This window comes from Hyla sarda, chromosome 10 (genome assembly GCF_029499605.1).
Source record: "Hyla sarda isolate aHylSar1 chromosome 10, aHylSar1.hap1, whole genome shotgun sequence".
Lineage (NCBI taxonomy): Eukaryota > Metazoa > Chordata > Amphibia > Anura > Hylidae > Hyla > Hyla sarda.
This window is the reverse complement of record NC_079198.1, coordinates 63,270,773-63,293,518: the sequence shown is the minus strand read 5'-3', so window position 1 is coordinate 63,293,518 and position 22,746 is coordinate 63,270,773. Positions and strand designations below refer to the sequence as shown.

The following is a 22,746-nucleotide window of genomic DNA, read 5'->3' as shown; positions in this document are numbered from 1 at the left end:
GCATTGTGGATAAGACTACATTATAAGGGTATGTTCACACAAGCGGACCCACAGCGTATTTTATGCTGCAGATCCGCCACTGAAGGTCCACTGCATGGTGGCTTTACATGTGCCTGCTCGGAGCAGCAATACGCCGCTCCGAGCAGACACACTGCTATGTGCGAGTTACCACACATGCGCGGTGGAATCGCATACATCGCGACCGCTCCCCCTGCTCCATGAGCTAGGCCGAGAGCTGCCGCGATGTGCGAGTATACTGCACTCTGTGTGTTTACTCTTAGTGGCGTATTGCCGCTCCGAGCAGGCACATGTAAAGCCACCATGCAGGGGTCCTTCAGCGGAAGATCTGGAGCGTAAAATGCGCTGTGGGTCCGCTAGTGTGAACGTACCCTAAAAGGGTATTGGTATGTTTAGCTTTGACCAGATCAAGCGGTCTCCTGTACTGCCCCTGAGCTACTTAGGATAAGTAAGCAATGATGCGGAAAGGTAACTGCCAGCTCAGCCAAACACTGATTGAGAAAGGGACCTGTAGGATTATTGTAAGTAGCTCTGGTCCTTTCAGTAGATTACAGGATATGGGATAAGTTTTCACTTCACGAATAGTGTTGAGCGGCATAGGTCATATTCGAATTTGCGAATATTCGCGAATATAGGGTCGATTATTCGTCATATATTCGCTACATTCGCAGATGCGAAAATTAGCATATGCAAATTTTCGCATATGCGAAAATTCGCACGCCAGTCTCACACAGTAGTATTAGAGCCTTCTTTACACCACACAAGCTGGAAGCAGAGAGGGGTGATCACTGTGATGTGTACTGTGAAAAAAAAAAGAATATTCGTAATTACGAATACATAGTGCTATATTCGCGAATATTTGCAAATTTGCGAATATGCGATATACGTGAATGAAATTCGCATTGCGAATATTCGCGAGCAACACTTCTCAGGAATACGGCTTTAAATTAATTCATAAACTTAATATACACATTTCCTGAATTTCATCATCTTTTTTTTTTTTTAATTAAAGCACTCTGGTCATGAACAAGAGCTCTGATTTACCATTTAACACCATCTATCTTTCGAATAGACTATTTGTAGACAAGAGAGATGTAAAGATATACTGTACTTGTCAGTTTTGTTGAGCTGTTTGCGGCAGGGCACAGAGTCTCTAATGCAGGTTCCTGTTGCTGGATCAACACCTTCCACAATTACAAATGGTCGCTCTTCCAATGTTGCCACAGTCAAATGCTGGTCATCATCCACGGGCTGCAGAAACTTCCCATAACGTGACCACACAGGGTACTTCATGCGCAGGTCGCCATGCTCCCAGATTCCAACCTAGGCCCATGAAAATATATAGACATAATATCAGTAATATATCAGTAGTCTCAGCAATACCTGCCAAATATTTTTTATAAGAACACTTTTTAGAATGTTTTTAGCTGTTGCCTACATATATGCATTAAACTGCATTAATTGGATTTAACATGCCAATCTAAAATGTTACTTCAATGGGCACTGTCAGATACAAAAACTTTTTATATGTTGTACATCTTGGCAAAACAGTAACCTTTCTAATATAACTTTATTTCCTTTTAATAGAAATCATGACTAATGAAATCATGGCTTTTTTCAGAGTGCACAGAGGAGTCCTATCAGACAGGAGAGAGCACAGAGGAGTGCTATCAGACAGGAGAGAGCACAGAGGAGTCCTATCAGACAGGAGAGAGCACAGAAAAGTACTATCAGACAGGAGAGAGCACAGAGGAGTACTATCAAACAGGAGAGAGCACAGAGGAGTGCTATCAGTCAAGAGTGAGCACATAGGTGTACTATCAGACATGAGAGAGCACATAGGAGTGCTATCAGACAGGAGAAAGCACCAACGAGTCTTATAAGACAGGAGAGGGCACAGAGGAGTCCTATTAAACAAGAGAGAGCACAGAGGAGTATTATCATACAGGAGAGAGCACAGAGGAGTACTTTAGGACAGGAGAGAGCACAGAGGAGTACTATCAGACAGAAGAGAGCACAGAGGAGTCCTATCAGACAGGAGAGAGCACAGAGGAGTACTATAAGACTGGAGACAGCACAGAGGAATACTATCAGACAGGAGATAGCATGGAAGAGTACTATCAGACAGGAGAGACCACATAGGAGTACTATCAGACAGAAGAGAGCAAAGAGGAGTGCTATCAGACAGTAGAGCGCACTGAGGAGTCCTATCAGGCAGGAGAGAGCACAGAGGAGTGCTATCAGACTGGAGAGACCACATAGAAGTACTATCAGACAGGAGAGAGCACAGAGAAGTACAATCAGACAGGAGACAGCACAGAGGAATGCTATCGGACAGAAGAGAGCACGGAAGAGTACTATCAGATAGGAGAGAGCACAGAGGAGTACTATCAGACAGAAGAGAGCACAGAGGAGTGCTATCAGACAGGAGAGAACACAGAGGAGTACTATCAGACAGGAGAGAGCACAGAGGAGTATTATCAGACAGGGGAGAGCACAGATGAGTGCTATCAGACAGGAGAGAGCACAGAGAAGTCCTATCAGACAGAAGAGAGCACAGAGGAGTATTATCAGACAGGGGAGAGCACAGAGGAGTCCTATCAGACAAGAGAGAGCACAGAGAAGTCCTATCAGACAGAAGAGAGCACAGAGGAGTATTATCAGACAGGGGAGAGCATAGAGGAGTGCTATCAGACAGGAGAGAGAACAGAGGAGTACTATCAGACAGGAGAAAGCACAGAGGAGTATTATCAGACAGGGTAGAGCCCAGAAGAGTGCTATCACACAGCAGAGAGCACAGAGCAGTGCTATCAGACAGGAGAGAGCACAAAGGAGTGCTATCAGACAGGAGAGAGCATAGAGGAGTGCTATCAGACAGTAAAGAGCACAGAGGAGTACTATCAGACAGGAGAGAGCACAGAGAAGTATTATCAGACAGGGGAGAGCACAGATGAGTTTTATCAGACAGGGGAGAGCAAAGAGGAGTCCTATCAGACAGGAGAGAGCACAGAGGAGTGCTATCAGACAGAAGAGAGCACAGAGGAGTACTATCAGACAGGAGAGAGCACAGAGGAGTTCTTTCAGACAGGAGAGAGCACAGAGGAGTACTATCAGACAGGAGAGAGCACATAGGAGTATTATCAGACGGGAGAGCACAGAGGAGTGCTATCAGACAGGGGAGAGCACAGAAGAGTACTATCAGACATGAGAGAGCACAGAGGAGCGCTATCAGACAGGAGAGAGCACAGAGGAGTACTATCAGACAGGAGAGAGCACATAGGAGTATTATCAAACGGGAGAGCACAGAGGAGTGCTATCAGACAGGGGAGAGCACAGAGGAGCGCTAGCCCACCGTCACTTATTGGACTTTGTTCATGCCTGTGCTTCAGCTTGGACAAAGCCATGATTTCTATATAAAGGAAATAAAATTTTCTTATGAAGTATATTAGAAAAGTTAATGTTTTGCCAACATGTACAACAGTACAACGTGTTTTACCAGATGTACAATATAAAATGCTTTTGAATCTGACTGTGCACTTTAGTTTTTCCTTGACTTTGTTTGATTTTTGGCCTTTTACACCAGCTCTTCAAATTATTCATTAAATATGATGTCCATCTGTTTGATATAATGAATCCAATCACAACCTCAGAACAAGGTCTGGACAAAAAACAAAAAAAAAAACAAACTGAGAATATTATCTAAACATTATGGTACTGAATTCTGGAAATAGAACCTGACAGGAAGCCAGTAAGGCAAAACTGGTTGGGACATCACAGAAATGCAATTGCTGTCTTTTAAATGCAGAAATGCATTTGATGCCTTAAATTGGGTTTTTTCGGATAGGGGATAAGATGTCTTAGGGCAGGAGTACCCCTTTAAGGTCTTTGCCCCCAGCACAGCTCCTTATATTTTTACCACTGTCCACCTCTGTCTCTCTTCCTAAATGTTATGCTCAAGCCCCAAAGTCCATTTGCTCTTATAAGCTGTCACTTTATCTCAGTGCTTACTCACTCCAGCAGCACAGGCATCATTCGCCGTTTTTGCAGCTAGAGATTAATCTGTTTAAACTTATCTCTAAACTGACCATATCCTGAGATCAATGAAATGAGATTGCAAACTTTTCACATCATGATTTGGTGACACTCTTGTAGTGTCACAAGATGTATATACTGTGCTTGTCGACATGTGAACAGTCCATGTTTTTTATGTAAATAAAGCTATGTGTCCTTAAATAGATACAGTTGCTTCAACGTTACATAAATCAGTACTACAAATAAGTAAATAAAAAAAAGTTATAACATATATTAATAGCACAGAATCCTGCTTCTCTACTTACAATGCTTCTATCTAATCCTCCTGAACTCATTATTTACAGTAAAAAATAGTTTAGGTCCCTCTTGCACCGAAGGGAAACTGATGCTAGAACTGATCCCATGCAATCGAATGGAACAGTTCACAATCATCCAGCATTTCAATTTTGATGCCAAATAGTTGGACATCCTGGAGAGCACCAGGCAGTGGAATGCAGCCTGCTGCGTTCTCCTGTCTGGCGCCCAGAGACAATTGATGCCGGATGTCATATAACAATGACAACTTGTCAGCAGTTGTGGCATCAGTTGCGTCCAGATCTAGGCTAAGTTCACCTTTGCCGGACATATGTGAACCCAGCCTTACTGATGGATCAGTTAAATTCTGGCAATAAAATTCTATGGAGAGGGGTGGGTAATGTGTCCCTGGAGAGAGCAAGCAGCAGATAGAGACAACAGGAGTTTATAACAGTACTACATATTTCCCCAGTGTTGGGTTTAAAGCTTGCTTAAACTGCTTAGCACTGCCCTATAATGTATCTACGTTGCTGCTTCTTAGGGTGTACTATCATAGTATAGGGCTACATGATCTCCTCTTTTGTGTGTGGGCAGTATATGGTAGACATAATGGCAGCTAATCCGTTCACTAAGACAACTGAGTATTAGAGAGAAACGATACATTATATAGTACCAGAAATAGTGCTGTACCTTATGCTACTTATATTTAAATGCATGATAGTTTATCCTCAAATAACAGGTATGCTTTAAGCAAATGACAGCAAAGGCAAGTGTAAACACATATTCACACAGTCTTTGACACCTCTCATACCTATAGTAGAAGCCCCATCACATGACAACCACTAACTTTTAACACCCATGAGCTTTACCCCCTGATAGTTAAGATGGTGAAAAAACAATCCATTTACCACATGTGAATGTACTCTTAATGCCCATGATTTTGGAATGAGGAAAGGAACATATGGACGTGATGTTTAAGTCTGCGAATACTTTTGGCTTTATTTCTCTACATAACCAGATTATACGGCTTAGATTTACTATTCTAAACATTTCTATTTTCGGCTCTTTGTCCGCATGAAGAAAAGGCCACAAATTGTATACATGGTAAAAAATAAATCCCAGCAGGGTAAAGGACTGTGTTTCCTCGGCTTATATGCAATTAATTACACTTTCAATGACGCAAAATCTCTTGTCCTGCAGTTCACAATGTTCGTGGGTGAATGTCAGCTCTGATCAGCCGGGTGTTATATCTGTTTGTGTCCTAACCGGGAAGGGCAAGAGGTGTGAGCACAGGGGGCAAGTTCAAGAAATTGCATAGCACCATAGTGTGTGTAAATGTTCATATGGAAAATAGTTTTCTATTTACAAAGGGAAAACAATCATTCGGTGATGGTGAAAGGTGATTTGGATCGGCTAAACATCAAGTTAGACATCATTTTAATTTAAAAATAGCTTGAACTGCTTTGTAAAGTTCAGAATCAACATCAGTATCTCATGTGTTAATGTACAATAGGATTGTGGTAAAAGGGAGAAACAATAAAGGAGAGAAAAAATAGTAGGACTTTTCTACTGCCACTATTCCATTATTGCTTTTTTTCCCCATCACTAAGGCTATGGTCGCACTGTATATTTTTAGGGGTACAGTAGTCCCTCAAGTTACAATATTAATTGGTTCCATTGTATGTTGAAACCATTGTATGTTGAGACATAACCCTATGGAAACCTGGTAACTGGTTCTGAAGCAACCAAAATGTCATCCAAAAATAGGAAAAAGTGAGGATTAAATAAAAAAAAAGTAGATAACTAATACAGATAAAGCAAATCCTTACATATAAAAGTAAGAAAGAGCTGCTGGGAACTGTAAATCAAAGTCTATGTCAGTGTTTCCCAACCAGGGTGCCTCCAGCTGTTGCAAAACTACAACTCCCAGAATGCCCGGACTTGGTGTCTAAAGGAGCAGATAACCCTGGCACAGGTAAGTAGTACAGAACTTGTAGTTCCTCCCTGTACTGTAGGGGGCGCTACTAGACAGCCAGTCAGTGAATGCCCATTCTGATTGGTCAGTTCCTCCAGCGGTGACATGTTTTGCAGATCTGGACTGTCTGTACATTGTATGTTGAGTCTGGTTTCAAGTTACAATGGTCCAGAAAAGACCATTGTATGTTGAAACTATTGTATATTGAGGTCAGTGTAAGTTGAGGGATCAATGTATTTAATAAAAATAAAAAAAATGCATCTGTAAAATCACAGATATTTTACATCCGCATTTTTAATATTAATGTGCAATATATAAGTCTTTGGGAAAGTGGGGGTCTGTGCACACAGCATTTAAAAAAGATGGTATTTTTCCCACCCACGTAAGTGACAGGTCACTTATTCATGTGACTGGAGAAAATACAACCTATTTTTACATATTGAGGGAGATTTATCAAAGGATTTAAGCAGCTTTTTTTTTGCTTACAAAAGTCGCACAAAAAGTCGCACGTGCGCCTAAGCAATTTTTTGTGCAACCTTTGAGGGTAAGCAAAAAAATACCGATCTGCCCAACCTAAGCAATTTTCAGTTTTTACTTCACAGTGGTCCAGGATTTATCACTGCGCAAGTCACATGTAAGCAAATAAAAGTCACAAACGCCCTTCAAAAAGTCACATGTGTAAGCAAGGTCAGACCTGGCTTACAAATGTGCCTATGACAGCATTGTCATCCGCCCGCTACTGTAAGTGCATGCTGGGAGTTATAGTCATGCAGTGGGGGCAGGTGACAAGCTTGTCACCCACTTGCCCATCTCCCCCCAGCCCTGTTGCATGACTACAACTCCCATTATGTCCTTACTGTAAGGGCATGCTGTTCGTTGTAGTCATGCAGTGGGGTGCGTGCGGGAAATGTGCGGGTGGGTTACAATAAATGTAGTAACCTATTTTCCTTGTTTTTTTTCCTTCTCATTTCAGATCCGTGTATCCTGTGGACAACAGCGATGACCAGTGTTTTTTTTGGTTTTTTTTGTTTAATGTTAATAAAATGGTTAACTAGGGCTTGTGAGGGAGTGTTTTTTGGAATAAAAGTTTTACAGGCTTAGGCTGCTTTCACACTGTGTAATTGCTCTGTTACAAACAGACATTAATGGCTCTTTTTTCCCCTCTCTGGCTCTTTTCTCTAATGTCCATTATAACTCCCATTATTGCGGACGATGATAGCAGAAGAAAAGGACGGCGCAAGCACTAATTTTTCTCCCGCTATCTTATAGCCGTCACACTACCAGACTAAACAGTAGTGTGAAAGGAGCCTTAGTAGTGGAAGCCGTCTTATAGACAGAATCCATTACTAAGCCAGGGCACCAAAACAGCTGGCGCTAACCCCCGATTATTACCCTGGTACCCACCACCACCGGAGTTCCGGGAAGAGCCAGTGCCAACAGGCACGGGGCGTCAAATATGGTGCTCCTGGGCCTAGGCAGTAACAGGCTGGCGTTATTTAGGCTGGGGAGGTCCAGTAACAATGGTGCTCGCCTTCCCTGGTAACGTCAGGCTGTTGCTGCTTGGTTGGCAGTTGGCTGAGAATGAAAATATGGAGAATCCTATGCATTTTTTTCCCATAAATAATTAAATAATAAAAGAAAAATGCATAGGGTTCCCTATATTTTTATTCTCAGCCAGAAACCAACCAAACAGCAAAAGCCTAACATTACCAGGGTGGCCGAGGACCATTGTTACTGGCTCTCCCGAGCCTAAATAAAACCAACCTGTTACCACCTAGGCCCAGGAGCACCTTTTTTGATGCTCCGGGCCTGTTGGCACCGGCTCTTCCCGACGCTCCTGTGGCGGTGGGTACCGGGGTAATAATTGGGGGTTAGCGCTAGCTGTTTTTGGGGCTCACGCTAAGCCCCAGCTTAGTAATGGACTCCATCTATAAGACACCTTCCACTACTAAACCTGTAAAGTAAATTTAAAAAAAAAGAACACATTTAAAAAACTTTTATTCCAAAAAACACTCCCCCACAAGCTCTCGTTACAAAATGCTGTTAATATTGAACAACCAAAAAAAAAAAAACGCTGGTCATTATAGTCCACAGGATACACGGATCTGAAATGAAAAAAAAAAAAGGTAAGAACATTTAGGGTGAAAAAAGTTGTAAACAAAAAAAATAATAATAATAAACACACATACATTTTTTGTTTTGCTTATGTGTGCTAAGAAAATGGTATTCCAAAGTCATTTCATTGGTTTTTTGCTTATGTACACCAAATTTATCAACCCTCTGTGATAGTATGATAAATATGTCACACATAAGCAAATACCAAAGCAAGAAAAAAATGGCTACAGAACTTGTTTACCAAAGCAACGATGATAAATGTCCCCCATTGTGCAAACAGACAACCACTTTTCCATAGGCATACATAGAGCACATTAATATAAAAAATTCTGATGTAAAATTTCTGCGATTTTATGGACGTATTTTTTTCTGATAAGTACCCCTGGAAAATGCACCGTCTGACCACATCCTTCGGGTTATTTGACACACACTGGAGCAGCTTTGGATTTGGAAATGTAAAAATATGCAGTTGCAGATTTGTAACTGCAGATTTTACATGGCAATTCTTATGTATTTTGAGCAGCATGTCAATAAAATGCCTGACTTGTAAAATCTGCAACTGTTTATTCTACAACAGCATACCCGCAATTGTGCAATTGTAGATCCGCAACTTCATATCTGTAGCAGATCCAGCATGTGTGTGAAAGCACCCCAAGGGAACGCACAGGATCTGCAGCATATTTTTGCTGCATTTGTTATGCAGCTGATTTTGCTACCCATTAACTTCAATGAGTAGCAAAATCAGCTGTAGAAAATATGCAGCAAAAAATATGCAGCAGATCCTGTACATGCGAATGTACTCCCACGTACAGCTTACACAGCTTATTTCATGCTACGCAAATTCATCTGCAGCAACAGGAAATACGCTGCATATTCTCAGATAAAAAAAGTATATCTTTGAAAACGTAGAGATGCTGCCTGTGTGCAGATGATTTTGCGCAGATGATAGCCTGCGTAAGCGGTATACGGGATCGTTCTCTTAAGCTGGATTCACCGTGTTTTTTTTTTTTTGCATACTCCGCTGTGTTTTAGCTAAAGAATGCTACAGCCACAAAGGTATATTAACCTCTGAGGACGTCAGGTGTTGAAACATGTTGGGGGGGGGGGGGGGGTTGTAAAGTGTTATTACCAAGGCACAATACAATTAATATCCCAGGACACACAGTGCAGGTATATCTGGGTTACTGTATATAAATTGTATATATATTGAACAATTGTGTATAAATTGTACCCTAGCAACAATGAACACATGAATGGACCCTTTTTTTCTTCGCTCATATTAATTCTGATTGAATAAAAGTTATGTTTAGTTATAGTTACAAGTTATAGTGTGGGAAATAAGTGGATGTGTATACTCTGTCTCTGACATAGCTGCTATGATGTCTCCCATACATAAACCCTAATTATTCTCTTGTCCACTCAACAGCAGCAGCATGGCAGACCTTATAAAGCAGTGCCTAACAATAAAAGCCATGTGTCTATCTGCCTTTCTCTTACCCTTGCAAAAGTTACCCTTAAAGTCAACAATAAACCAGTATACGGAAACTCCTAATAGCCCTTTAATGCTGACTGCAGACAACTAATATATTGTGTTAAATGGGATTTGATGCTCTATAATAGAATTATTAGGCTCCAATGACTTTAAAGATATGACATGAAATTAAGGATATCTTAAATTATCATCTCCTTTTAAGTTATTATTATTCTAGTAGTTGTGTTTTAACCACTTGTTGACTTGTTCATCCATGTTAGCTCCTAGCCATACGATTTGCAGCTAAAATCTAGGAAATACATTTTAATGTGTTGTATAAGAGATCTAGTCACTATGTGTAAAATATCACAAAAAGCTGAAAAAATATATTGCAGATGCCAGGACACTACTGGTACCTGCATAATTTTTTCTTGGAACAGTATCAAGAGTAATACCCTTCTGCAACAAAATATTCACATCACAGTGTGTTCTGGCAAAGCCAAGAACACTCCTGGCATTGCACTGTTGTCACTGATAGTAGAACAATTAACACAAATAAAAAGGTTTTTCTATCAGCCACCATACAGAGGATAACCAGGGACTAGAAATATTTCATAGTCCCTGCTATTACTGAGGTCCTGCCCCAAGGGACATATGCGTTTGGCTGGCTTTAGAGATATTTCCTTCATCTCTAAATTTATAGCTATTGTTTATTTTATGGAGTGATTTTTTTCTAATATTTCCTATTTAAAATAGCTTAATTTGTCACTATAGTGTCTCTAAGGGGATACAGTGGGAATATTCCAAAGGACACTTTACCATCATCCTTTTCTCTCTTCAATTCCTTTTATTATTGATATTTTTTCCATTAGGCCCTATTTCCTGCAATACTTCTTATTGCTTTGGTATATTTTTCCTTTTCATAATACTAGTTTCCACCCTTTAATAGCAAAAGTTAACACAATAACAGATTCTCGGTAGACTACTATGACTTGCTGTCATTCACATTCTAGACCTTAACCACTTAAGGACTGGGCCATTTTTCATTTTTGCACTTTCGTTTTCTCCTCCTCACCTTCAAAAAATCATAATGCTTTCTATTTTCCACCTACAGACCCATATGAGGGCTTTTTTTGGGTCCACCAATTTTACTTTGTAATGAGAGCAATCCTTTCACCACAAAATCTACACCAAAACCAGCAAAAAAATATTTATGGGGCAAAATAAAAAAAATAAAAAAAACATGCCATTTTGCAACTTTTGGGGGCTTCTGAATCTGTGCAGTGCACTTTTTGGTAACTTTTGCACTTATTTTTATTCTGTAGGTCCATACGGTCACAAGGATACCTAATTTATATATGTTTTATTTTATTTTACTACTTTAAAAAAATAATAACTACATGCACCAAAATTAGTATTTTAATTTATATATTTTACATTTTCCTTTTCTGACACCTATAACTTTTTTATGAGGGCTGATTTTTTGTGCCGTGATCTGTAGTTTTTATCGGTACCATTTTTGATGGGACTTTTTGTATATTTTTTAGGGTATACAAGTTAACCAAAAATACGCAATTTTGGACAATGGAATTTTTTTTAAGCGTAGGCCATTGACCGTGCAATTTAATTAACATTATATTTTTATAGTTAGGACATTTACACATGCGGAGATGCCACATATGTTTATATTTATTTTTGTTTACATTTTTTTTTTATGGGAAAAGGGTGATGATTTAAACTTTTATTAGGGAAGGGGTTAAATCCCATTAATTAACAATTTTTTTTTTACTTCTTTGACACCATTTTTTTTGTCCCCATAAGGGACAATTACATGCAATCTTCTGATTGCATTCACTGTTCACTGCTATGCCATAGCATAGCATTGATCAGTGTTATCGGCGCTCTGCTGAGCTGGCATGGAGCAGCAGATAGCTGATCAAATGGAGATATAGGCAGGTAGAGACTCTACCCCCATCCTCTCAGCTGTTCAGGATGCCGTGGCGGTCCCGAACAGCCTGTCTGAGCTGCCGGGAATGGTTTACTTTAGTTTTAGATGCAACGATCAAAGTCTAAGGGGTAAATGCCAGGCATCACCGAGATCGGTGATGTCCAGCATTAGACATGGGTCCTGGCCAGGACCACCTCGGGTATGATGTGGGTATCATAGCAAGGGAGCGGGACCAGGGCGTAGAGGTACGCCCTTGGTCCTTAAGGTGTTAAACTGGTGCTGACTACTTGTTAAAAGAATGTCTTTGGGATTCATCCTAAACACTCATAAAGAGGAAACAACTTTGCAGCAGGGGCAAACCCAGATAATAATTCTACTTGTATTTTCAAATAGGCTTTACATGAAGGCCAAGATAACTGTTACATTATGCGCTCCAGCCGCACATGCTGCCCGTGAGCGCATGGTCCCGTTACCTGCTGCTGCCAGCGGGGCTGGGACTCGCATCGCGGGACACGCCCGCATGCGAGCCCCAGTCTGTCACTCACCTTTTGCCTCTCCTGCCCCAGCCTCTGCCTCTCTGCTCTGGTGCGTGTGTCTTCGTCCCCTAGGGTGCGCGAGCAGGAGCTTTAAGATTTAAAGGGCCAGTGCGCTCATTGCAATTCACCTCCTCCTCACTTCCCTGCCGGATCTTTTTTGCCTTGTGCCTGAGAGAAAGTATTCCTGAGAGTTGCCTTACCGTGATCCTTTTCTCTGTGACTTGAACTTGCTCCTCTGCCACCTGCCTACTGACCTCCTGCTACTTCCTGATTACGCTACTGTGCCGCCTGCCTTGGCCTTCTGCCATCCTCACTACGAGCTGCCTTATCCCTCCTGTGTCTCGCATCTCCTCAGCCGCATGTGTGGTCCAGCCGTACCAGGGGTAGCGACCTGGGTGCCGCCTGCCGCAGCAAGTCCATCCCGCTTTCCGGCGGGCTCTGGTGAAAACCAGCGGCACCTTAGACTCTGCTCCCTGGTATAGTCCGAGTCATTTGCCACACAGGTCCAGCGGATCCACATCCACCGGAGTTCCTGTCTTCTGAAACGTATGTGTTACAGTAAGATCCTGCCATCCGATCCTGTTGAGGTACGCCTGCCTGAAGTTGCGGATCTTCCCTCCGTTGTGGTATTATATTAACAGCAGTTGGCCTGACAGGCGCAGCAACCTTCTCAACTTTCAGCTATGATGCAACAGCTTTTGGCCGCAACCTGGTCCACTCCCACCACCAGCTCCTGCAGTGTCTTCTGGCTCCCAGCTACGTTTGCCTTTACCTTCCAAGTATGATGGGGATTCCAAGTCATGCAGAAGCTTCGTTACATCGTGCTCCATGCACTTGGAGCTCATGTCTGAACTGTTTCCGATGGAACATGCTAAGGTGGCCTTTGTTATTAGCCTACTGTCCAGAAAAGCCCTGGCCTGGGCTACACCCCTTTGGGACTGTGGGGATCCATTAGCTTGCAAGTTGACGGCTTTTCTGGCAGAATTTTGCTGTGTCCTGCACGTGCCTCTTCTATTGACGGCTTTGCTGAACCTATGTCAAGGGAATTCTTCCATTGGTGACTATGCGGTTCAATTCCTCAGAACTAGCATGGAATGATGAGGCCTTGTGTTTCACATTAAAAAAGGACTGTCTAGCAGGAATAAAGATGCCCTTGCTGCACGTGATCCTCCATCTTCTTTGACTGAACTTATCTACTTGGCCAAACGTATTGATGTGCGTTTTGCTGAAAGGCAGGAAGAACTGCGCTTAGAGAGGGAACCTTCTCGAACACTGAGATATCCTCGCCTGGCAACCGTGTTTCAACGCCCACCTCTACAGTTTCCTGTGCCTCTTGCCTAAGAGCCTATGCAAGTGGAACGTTTCCATCTTACGCAACAGGAGGGATCACAACGACGCAGTGAGAATTTATGTTTGTATTGTGCTAGCTCTTCCTCAAAGACTGTTCTGTTCGTCCATAGTATCCGGGAAAAAGCTTGCACCTAGGGCACGTAGGAGAGTCTTCCTTCAATGCTACAGAATATTTGGATTTTGGATCAGCAGGTGACTTTATTGATGCGGCTTTAGTCCACAAGTATCATCTTCCCCTTACTCGGTTTGCCAAGCCCTTGTTCATCTCCTCTCTTAATGGACAAAATCTGGACTGTTTGGTTCACTTCTGTACTGAACCTCTTGTCATGCAAGTGGGTGTATTGCATAAATAAAAGATTGAATTTTATGTACTGCCACACTGTACTTCTGAGATTCTTCTTGGCCTTCTTTGGTTGCAACGCCTTTCTCTGCACCTGGATTGGAGAACTGGAGAAATTATTTGCTGGGGACAATACAGTCAAAATCTTTGCCTCCAATCAATTCAGTCTAAAATTGTTTTTCGCCCTCCTCCTTTATCTGGTCTGCCACCACCTTACCAAGATTTCTCTGACGTTTTCTGCAAGAAACAGGATGAGTCTCTGCCTCCACATCATCCTTACAATTGCCCTATTGATCTTCTGCCTGGTACCACTCCTCCTCGTGGAAGTATATACCATCTATCGGTTCCTGAGACCAAAGCCAATGCTGAGTATATCCAGGAGAATCTCAAAAAGGGATTTATCCGTAAGTCCTCTTCTCCTGCTGGAGCTGGTTTCTTCATTGTTAGAAAGAAGGATGGCTCACTTTGTCCATGCATTGACTACAGGGAACTTAACAAAATCACGGTCAAGAACCGTTACCCTCTACCTCTTATCTCAGAACGTTGTGATAGTCTTGATAGTTGAACCGTTACCCTCTACCTCTTATCTCAGAAAGTTTTGATAGTCTACCTGGTGCCAAGGTCTTCTCCAAATTGGACTTACATGGAGCGTATAACCTCATTCGTATCCGCAGGGGACATGAATGGAATACGGCCTTCAATACTCATGAATTACATTTTGAGAATCTCGTAATGCCATTTGGTCTCTACAATGCTCCAGCAGTTTTTCGAGAGTTTGTCAATGATATATTCTGTGATCTTCTTTACATCTTTGTTGTCGTATACCTAGATGAGATCCTGATCTTCTCTTCCAACTTAGAGGAGCACCGTACTCATGAATCGTCTGGTTCTTCAGCAATTACGGAAGAATCATCTCTACGACAAACTGGAGAAATGCCTGTTCGAGAAATCTAGTCTTCCATTTCTTGGCTACATTGTCTCTCACCAGGGCCTGCAGATAGATACAGATAAATTGTCTGCAATATTGGATTGGCCTCGTCCTTCGGGCCAACACTTTCTGGGATTCGCAAACTATTATCGTCAATTTATACCACATTTTTCATCCTTGGTTGCTCCAATTGTGGCTCTCACTAAGAAGGCATCTAATTCTAAGTCTTGGCCTTAAGAGGCTGAAGAGGCCTTCTCCCGTTTAAAGCCTGCGCTTGCCTCTGCTCCCATGCTTACAAGACATGATCCGGAGAGGCCCTCTGCTTTGGAGGTTGATGCCTCATCAATTGGAGCGGTGCAGTTCTTACTCAGAAAAATGCCAAGGGCAAGACTGTTACTTGTGGGTTCTTCTCCAAGACCTTCTCTCCTGCTGAGAGGAATTACTCCATTGGAGATCGTGACCTCCTCGCTATCAAGCTAGCTTTGGAGGAATGGTGACATTTATTGGAAGGTTCTTCTCATCCAGTCAGCATCTACTCGACCATAAGAATCTTCTATACCTTCAGTCTGCTCAGCGTTTGAACCCCCGCCAGGCAAGGTGGTCACTGTTGTTTCCCAGGTTCTTCATTCACTTCCGTCCAGCAGACAAGAACATCAGGGCTGATGCTCTCTCCAGGTCCTCTGACATCATTGGTATGGACTCCACGGCTAGGCATATTATTCCTCCTGACCATTTGATTCCTGCTGCTCCTGCCGAGATTAAGCAAGTTCCTCCCAGATTGAGACGCAAGGTCCTGACATGGGGTAATTCTTCCTTGACAGCAGGACATCCTGGAATACACAAGACTCTACTTATCTCCCAACACTACTGGTGGCCCCATCTTGAATGTCATGTTTCTGATTTTGTTCGTTCCTGTGAAACTTGTGCCCATGTCAAAACCCCTCGACAGAAACCTACAGGGCTCTTACAGCCTTTACCCATTTCAGAGATTTCCTGGTCCCATATCGCCATGGATTTCATCACTGATTTGCCACCATCTCATAATAACACTGTCATCTGAGTCGTTGTAGATCAGTTTTCCAAGATGGCTCTGGCTCATTCCATTCCTCTACCAGGTCTTCCTTCTGCCCCACAGCTGGCGAAGTACTTCTTCTTGCATGTCTTTCGTTTACATGGTCTTCCTCAGCATATAGTTTCGGATCGAGTTGTGCAATTTGTCTCTAAGTTCTGGCAGGCCCTTTGTAACCGTCTGGATATCAATCTGGACTTCTCCTCAGCCTACCACCCTCAGTTCAACGGTCAGGTAGAGAGGGTTAATCAAATCCTAGAGACTTATCTTCTGCATTTTGTTTCAGCTCACCAAGATGATTGGGTCAACCTTCTTCCCTGGGCTGAACTCTCATATAATAATAAGGATTCCGAGTACACAAGGTCGTCTCCCTTTTTTGATGTCTACGGACTCCATCTCCATCCTCCTCTTCCTCTCCCAGTCTCCTCCGGTGTGCCTGCTGTTGATGAGCTTGTTCTCTACCATCTGGCAACAGAACCGACATTCGTTATCCCAGGCTTCCTCACGCATGAAGGCGCAAGCTGAGAAAAGTAGAAGACCTCCTCCGTCCTTCTCTCCTGGTGACATGGTGTGGCTTTCATCCACATCTGCTTCAAGATCCCCTGTTACAAGCTCTGTCCTCGCTACCTTGGTCCCTTCCAGATTCTACAAAAAATTATCACAGTCTCCTACAAACTCTGTCTACCTGCTGTGTTACGTATTCCCAATTCCTTCCATATCTCTCTCCTCAAGCCTCTTGTTATGAATCGGTTTTCTCTGAAGAATCTTGTCCCCACACTTGTGTCTGGCTCTTCTGACATCTTCAAGGTTAAAGAGATTCTTGATACAAAAACTTTGAGAGGTAAAAAAAAATTTGGTCGACTGGGAGGGTTACCATCCTGAGGAGAGATCTTGGGAGCCTAAGGAGAATATACTGGACCGTGATCTTCTCAGGAGTTTTCTGACTCTTAAAAGGAGGGGGAAACCAAAGGGGGTACTGTTACGTTATGCGCTCTGACCGCGAGCGCATTGTCCTGTTACCTGCTGCTGCCGGCAGGGCTGTGATTCACATCGCAGGACGTGCCTGCATGCGAGCCACAGTCATTCGCCAAGAGTATAACAGGCTCAGGTCCCAAAATGAAAGACTCAGGGTCCACGACTTCCTATGTACAAAGATGTCCTTTACACTAAAGAAAAAAAACAGTGCCTATATAAATAGATGGCAGAAGTGGGAGGATACAAGGAACACAGGGCAAAATCAAGCAGCAGCCAAAAACCATGGGGCCAGCTAAGATACTTGTTGAAAAATAGGGAGAAGGAGCATGGTAAGCAGCAGAAATATCCCCTAACCTGTACTATATAAAAGGCATTTTGTCTTTTCTCAGATTAGAGAGAAACATGGCCTCTAGTCTGAATCCACTCTCAATCTCAGCCCACCATGCATTATTAAACATGGCAGAGGATTTCCTGCTCTCTGTAAAATGTGTGCATTAAGAGCGCAAATAGATGTTTATAAAATACAACTTGTTTTATGCACAAAAGCATAAAATTGGCCATGAATAATAATAATAACACTTGGCAGTCCAGTACTTAATGTCTGAAAAATGTGAAGGAGCGCATCTGAAAGACTACATATCAATTTTATGAGTCAATTACAACCATTCTCATTTAACATAGCTGCTATTGATAGGCTGTCCTTGAGAACATTGAAACTGGTATAATTTACTTGAGTCAGGGGCTTTGTAGACAACAGTAAATGCCCTGCAGATACTTACACGGATCAAAGGGGAGGGAATACAACTTTATCAAGTCAAACAGAAGTAGTAATAATTGTGAAATCATCCCTAGTCTTGCAAAAACTTACATCAATAGCCAGCTTGGCTTAGTCTAGGTACTATGCAGACCCCCATGTATTTTTATTACTATAAAACATCTTAACAGTTACAAGAAAGCATGTAGTAAAAAAAAATATTTAAAAAAATTATTACGTTTTAAAAATAAATGCAGAGCAGCCATTTACTTCAAGCTTAAGGTCAGAGCATCTTAAAGCCACAGGCACTTACCACCTCCCAGTTCCTCTCTTTGTTAAGAGCGATCACCACCAGCGCTGGATTGATGAGGTACCCATCTTCATTAAATGAGAAGTCCTTTCCTCCCCAGGAGATGTTCATGAAATACCTGTTAAGAGAGCACGCCAGTCTCCGTAAATGAAAGCGGTAAGGTTCTGCATGCGGTATCCTACTCTAGGGCCCTTATGGTTGATTGACTAATCTGCCAAAATTATACAAATTTAGCAATCTGCATATCCAACTGAAAAAGGTCATTATTCTGACTACATTGCGTACATGATATATAACAAATCTGTTATGTAATATTAGTTTCTAAAATACGTTGCTTCAGTCTGTTTTCTCTCAGTCTGTTTTCTCTCAGTATTTGGACAATTTCTTATGTACATTTATAGATCAGCCAACTCCATGTAGTGTGCCTATTAAAGGGAATCTGTCAGTTGTATTTGCTGCTAAGACCTGCAGACACTATTGGATATCTGAAGCAAACTGAACCTTTCCTAAAACTGATGATGGTTGCCAAACTTAAAATATTGACTTTTTATTCCTCTACCAAGTGTCAAAAAGGCAGAACCGAGCTGCTAAAGTGCCACAGCCTGACATACTTCACTCTTTCTCTCACTTCTTAGCTTTTTCTCGAATGATATACAGAGCCCTGCATGTCAGACAAGGGGGCCAGGAGGAGAGAACAAACAAGAAGGTGTGCCAAGCTGTGGCATTTTAGCAGCTTGATTTCATTTCCTTGATATCTATATGAGAAATAAAAAGGGATTTTATAGGTTTGGCAATCACCATCAGCTCCAGGAAAGGTACAGTTTGCTTCCATTCCCTAAGGCTATGTTCACATGGCAGAATTTCTGCACGGAATTCTGCATGAAAGTTCTGCAGTAAATTCCATAAATATTAACTGCCCATTCACTTTAATGGAATTCCTGCAGTGGAAATTCTGCAGTTGAAATTCTGCTGTTTGACAGCGGAATCCCATTGAAGAGTATTGGCTATAAATGTATGCAGAATTTTTATGCGGAATTCCATGCAAATATTTTGGCATGTAAACATAGCCTAACAGTTATTCAACAGTGTCTGCTGCTCTTAGTGGCAAAAGAAGCTGTAAAATTAATTTTGCATCTTCTACCGCAGCTAGTCAAGGGGCACAGAGCAAATTTCATATGAAAAGGGAAAAGTGGGTAGCAATGACAAAGGTAACAATAAAAAATGGGTCCTGGTATCTGAGCAAGGCCACCAGTATGCGGTTTTCCACCGGACCTAAAACCGTGGTCGACCACGGTTTTAAATCCGGTAGGAAAACCGCATATGGGGCAAAAATTAGCCAACCGGAGTCAGCGTTTCACTCCGGTCGGCTCATTGAAAGAAATTAAATTCAGGCAGCATACAGCAGAGATACGGGAGTGCCCGGTTTAAGCCCCCCAGCCGTACACGGTCCTGTATAGCTGAAAACATAATGTGAGCCCAGCCTTACTCTTAAAGGGGTACTCCGCCCCTAGACATCTTATCCCCTATCGAAAGGATAGGGGATAAGATGTCAGATCGCCGCGGTCCCGCTGCTGGGGAGCCCCGGGATCCCCGCTGCGGCACTGCGCTATCATTACAGCACAGAGCGAGTTCGCTCTGTACGTAATGACGGGCAATACAGGGGCCGGAGCATGGTTTTGTCATGGTTCCGCCCCTCGTGATGTCACGACCCGCCACCTTTCAATACAAGTCTATGGGAGGGGGCGGGGCGGTCGCCACGCCCCCTGCCATAGACTTGCATTAAGGGGATGGGCCGTGATGTCACAAGGGGCGGAGCCATGGCGTCACGCTGCTCCGTCCCTTGTATCGCCCGTCATTACGCACAGAGCGAACTCGCTCTGTACTGTATGATAGCCCTTTAAATGCTTAAACCTATAAAAAGAGGAGCACAAGTTCAGGCTACAGTCCTTAGTTTACTTATGAAGTGCTTTAATGTTGACCCTTTTTTGGAGCACCATAATAGCATAACATCTATAGAAGGTGCTGCACAGGCTACCAGCCACCTAAGACTATAGCCCTGGATACTGGTAGCAAGGACCTATTGCAGAATTTGCATTGGAGCTCTGGAGTTTAAAGTTATAAATACATAGAAAATACAGCTGCCTTAACCTGACACCTAAACCCTTAAAGTTAAAATATAAAACAAAACAATAGACAACATATGCAAGAAGATGCAGTGTAGCCTATATTTGCCACTTATACTGCAGACTGGAAAAGTAAGATAAGCATAATTATAGTGGTGTAAATAAGACAATACAATCTGCATTACAGATACACTAATCTCCCTTGAGTCTGTCCCAGATAATTGTTTGCACACTGCCCATACATCTTTCTTTCTGCCACCACATTTACTATCATCATTACCATCAATTTCCCTATCTGTCTGTCTGGTCTAAAGCCATCTTGTTAACTCACTAGACTTCATAGAAATTGAAACAGACACTTTCACTGGCGTTGCGATTTAATGCATTCAGCTTCCTTTATTGGAACTTTTGCTGGAATGTATCATTTACTTGCAAAGAATATGTTAAAATAAAATGGAAATAGGCATTTTGACTCTTAATGGAACCATTTACATTTTTAATACAAGTGTTATGCTTGTTTTAACTCCTTAACGACCATGGACGTAAATGTACGTCCTGGTTTGTCGGGACTTCCCGCACGAGGACATACATTTACGTCCTGTGTATGACCCTTCCGATGCTAGCGTCATACACGGCTAGCAGCCGGGGACCCGCCCGTAATGGCCGACATCCGCGATCGCGCGGATGTCAGCCATTAACCCCTCCGATGCCGTGATCAATACAGATCACGGCATCTGCGGCATTGCGGCACTTTGATTGGATGATCGGATCGCCCGCAGCGCTGCAGCGGGGATCCGATCATCCAGCATGACAGCCGGAGGTCCCCTTACCTAGCTCCGGCCGTCTCCCGGGGTCTTCTGCTCTGGTCTGCGATCGAGCAGACCAGAGCAGAAGATCAATGATAATACTTAGCAGCAGTGGCGTAGCGTGGGTTGTCAGCATCCGGGGCAAGGCAAGTAATTTGTGCCCCCAACCCGTGGATTTTAGCACTTGAGTCTCTTCCACTAGATTAGTTAAAGAAACCCTTACCCCCTAAGCACATGTATTGTTTGTTATGAAAATACTGATGTAATTAAAGTAAAATGCATCTAAATACAAGTTTATTTTCAAATACTTTATTGAGTGCGAACATGCATGACACATTCTCCACATTTTCAGCAGGTCTATGAATACAAATCTACAAATGTAGTAACCTAGCATGGGCCATGCTATTATATGTCGTCTCACAACCATCGTAAACGACAAAAAATATCAAGAACAAAAACTAAACATCAAAATGGAACCATACCCTGGAGATGATCCAAGGCACATGACTTTGGGTATTAAGTAAGAGGCAAATGTCAGGGGGGCATTATATGTGCATTATATGGGCACATGACAGGGGGCCCCTATCATGTGCCCCCACATATATTGCCCCCTGACATGTGCCCCTCACATATAATATCCCCGTCATGTGCCCCCACATATAATGCCCCCCTGACATGTGACCCTGACTTATAATGTCCCCTGTCCTGTGCCCCTCACATATAATGCCCCATGTCCAGTGCCCCTCACATATAATGCCCCCCTGACATGTGCCCCTCACATATAATGCCCCCTGAGGGGGCAGGACAGGGGGCATTATATGTGAAGGGCACATGTCAGGGGGGCATTATATGTGAGGGGCACAGTACATGGGCTATTATATATGAGGGGCAAATGACAGGGGGGTCCTGTCATGTGCCCCCACATATAATGCCCCCCTGACATGTGCCCATTACTCCTTATTTGCCCCTCTCACTTATAATTTGCTCCCCCTCCCCTTTCTCACGCTCATCACCTTTCTCCCACACTGCGGCTGCTCCATTCCTGCAGTCAGTGAGAGCCGCGGGGACGTGATCTCCGGGCGCCGACGCGATGGTGTGAATTCATCGCGCCGGCCTGCCGTGATTGGCTCTCACTGACTGCAGGAATGGAGTAGCCGCGGCGTGTGATAGCAAGGTGACGGGCGTGAGAAAGGGGTGGTGGAGCGGGACAGCCGACAGTTCCCGCACCACCATGCGATAGTTAAGGAAGAGGGGCAACAATCTCAGGGGGGGCAATTGCCCCGTTGCTCCCCCCCCCCTGGATCCGCCACTGCCTACACAGTGGGCGGCGACCCGGCAGCTCGGATCGGATTCGCACAGCCAGCACTGCGGAGAGAGTGAGTGAGCCAGGCAGGGGCAGAGAGCTGCGAGTGCGCCCCCCCAGATGTTGTGCCCGGTGCAGCCGCCCCCCCTGCACCCCCCACGCTACGCCTTTGCTGAGCAGTGCTGTGTCCTATGCATAGCACTGCAGAGTATTAGCAATCAAACGAATGGTATAGATAGTCCCCTTTGGAGACATAAAAAGTGTAAAAAAAAGTTTAAAAATGTAAAAATAAAAAGTAAAAAAAAGTTAAGACAGTTGTCTTAAGGATCTATTTACATCTGCGACAGAAGCCTCCCTTATTATCCATTCAGTTATTTGTGATGACAAGAATAGTACAAC

The 22,746-nt window shown here is 43.1% G+C and overlaps 1 protein-coding gene across 5 annotated transcripts in view; it reads right to left on the bottom strand.

Annotated features, from left to right (window-relative positions):
• The window catches only part of GRIN2D (glutamate ionotropic receptor NMDA type subunit 2D), an 855,799-nt gene that overhangs the window by 333,721 nt on the left and 499,332 nt on the right, over nt 1-22,746 (bottom strand). For all 5 annotated transcript variants that reach the window (XM_056544763.1, XM_056544766.1, XM_056544762.1 and 2 more), the window contains 2 exons: nt 18,119-18,233; nt 1,130-1,341 (listed from right to left, as the gene is read on the bottom strand). In XM_056544763.1, coding sequence (XP_056400738.1) covers nt 1,130-1,341; nt 18,119-18,233 — 327 coding nt within the window. The remainder of the gene's footprint in view (nt 1-1,129; nt 1,342-18,118; nt 18,234-22,746) is intronic.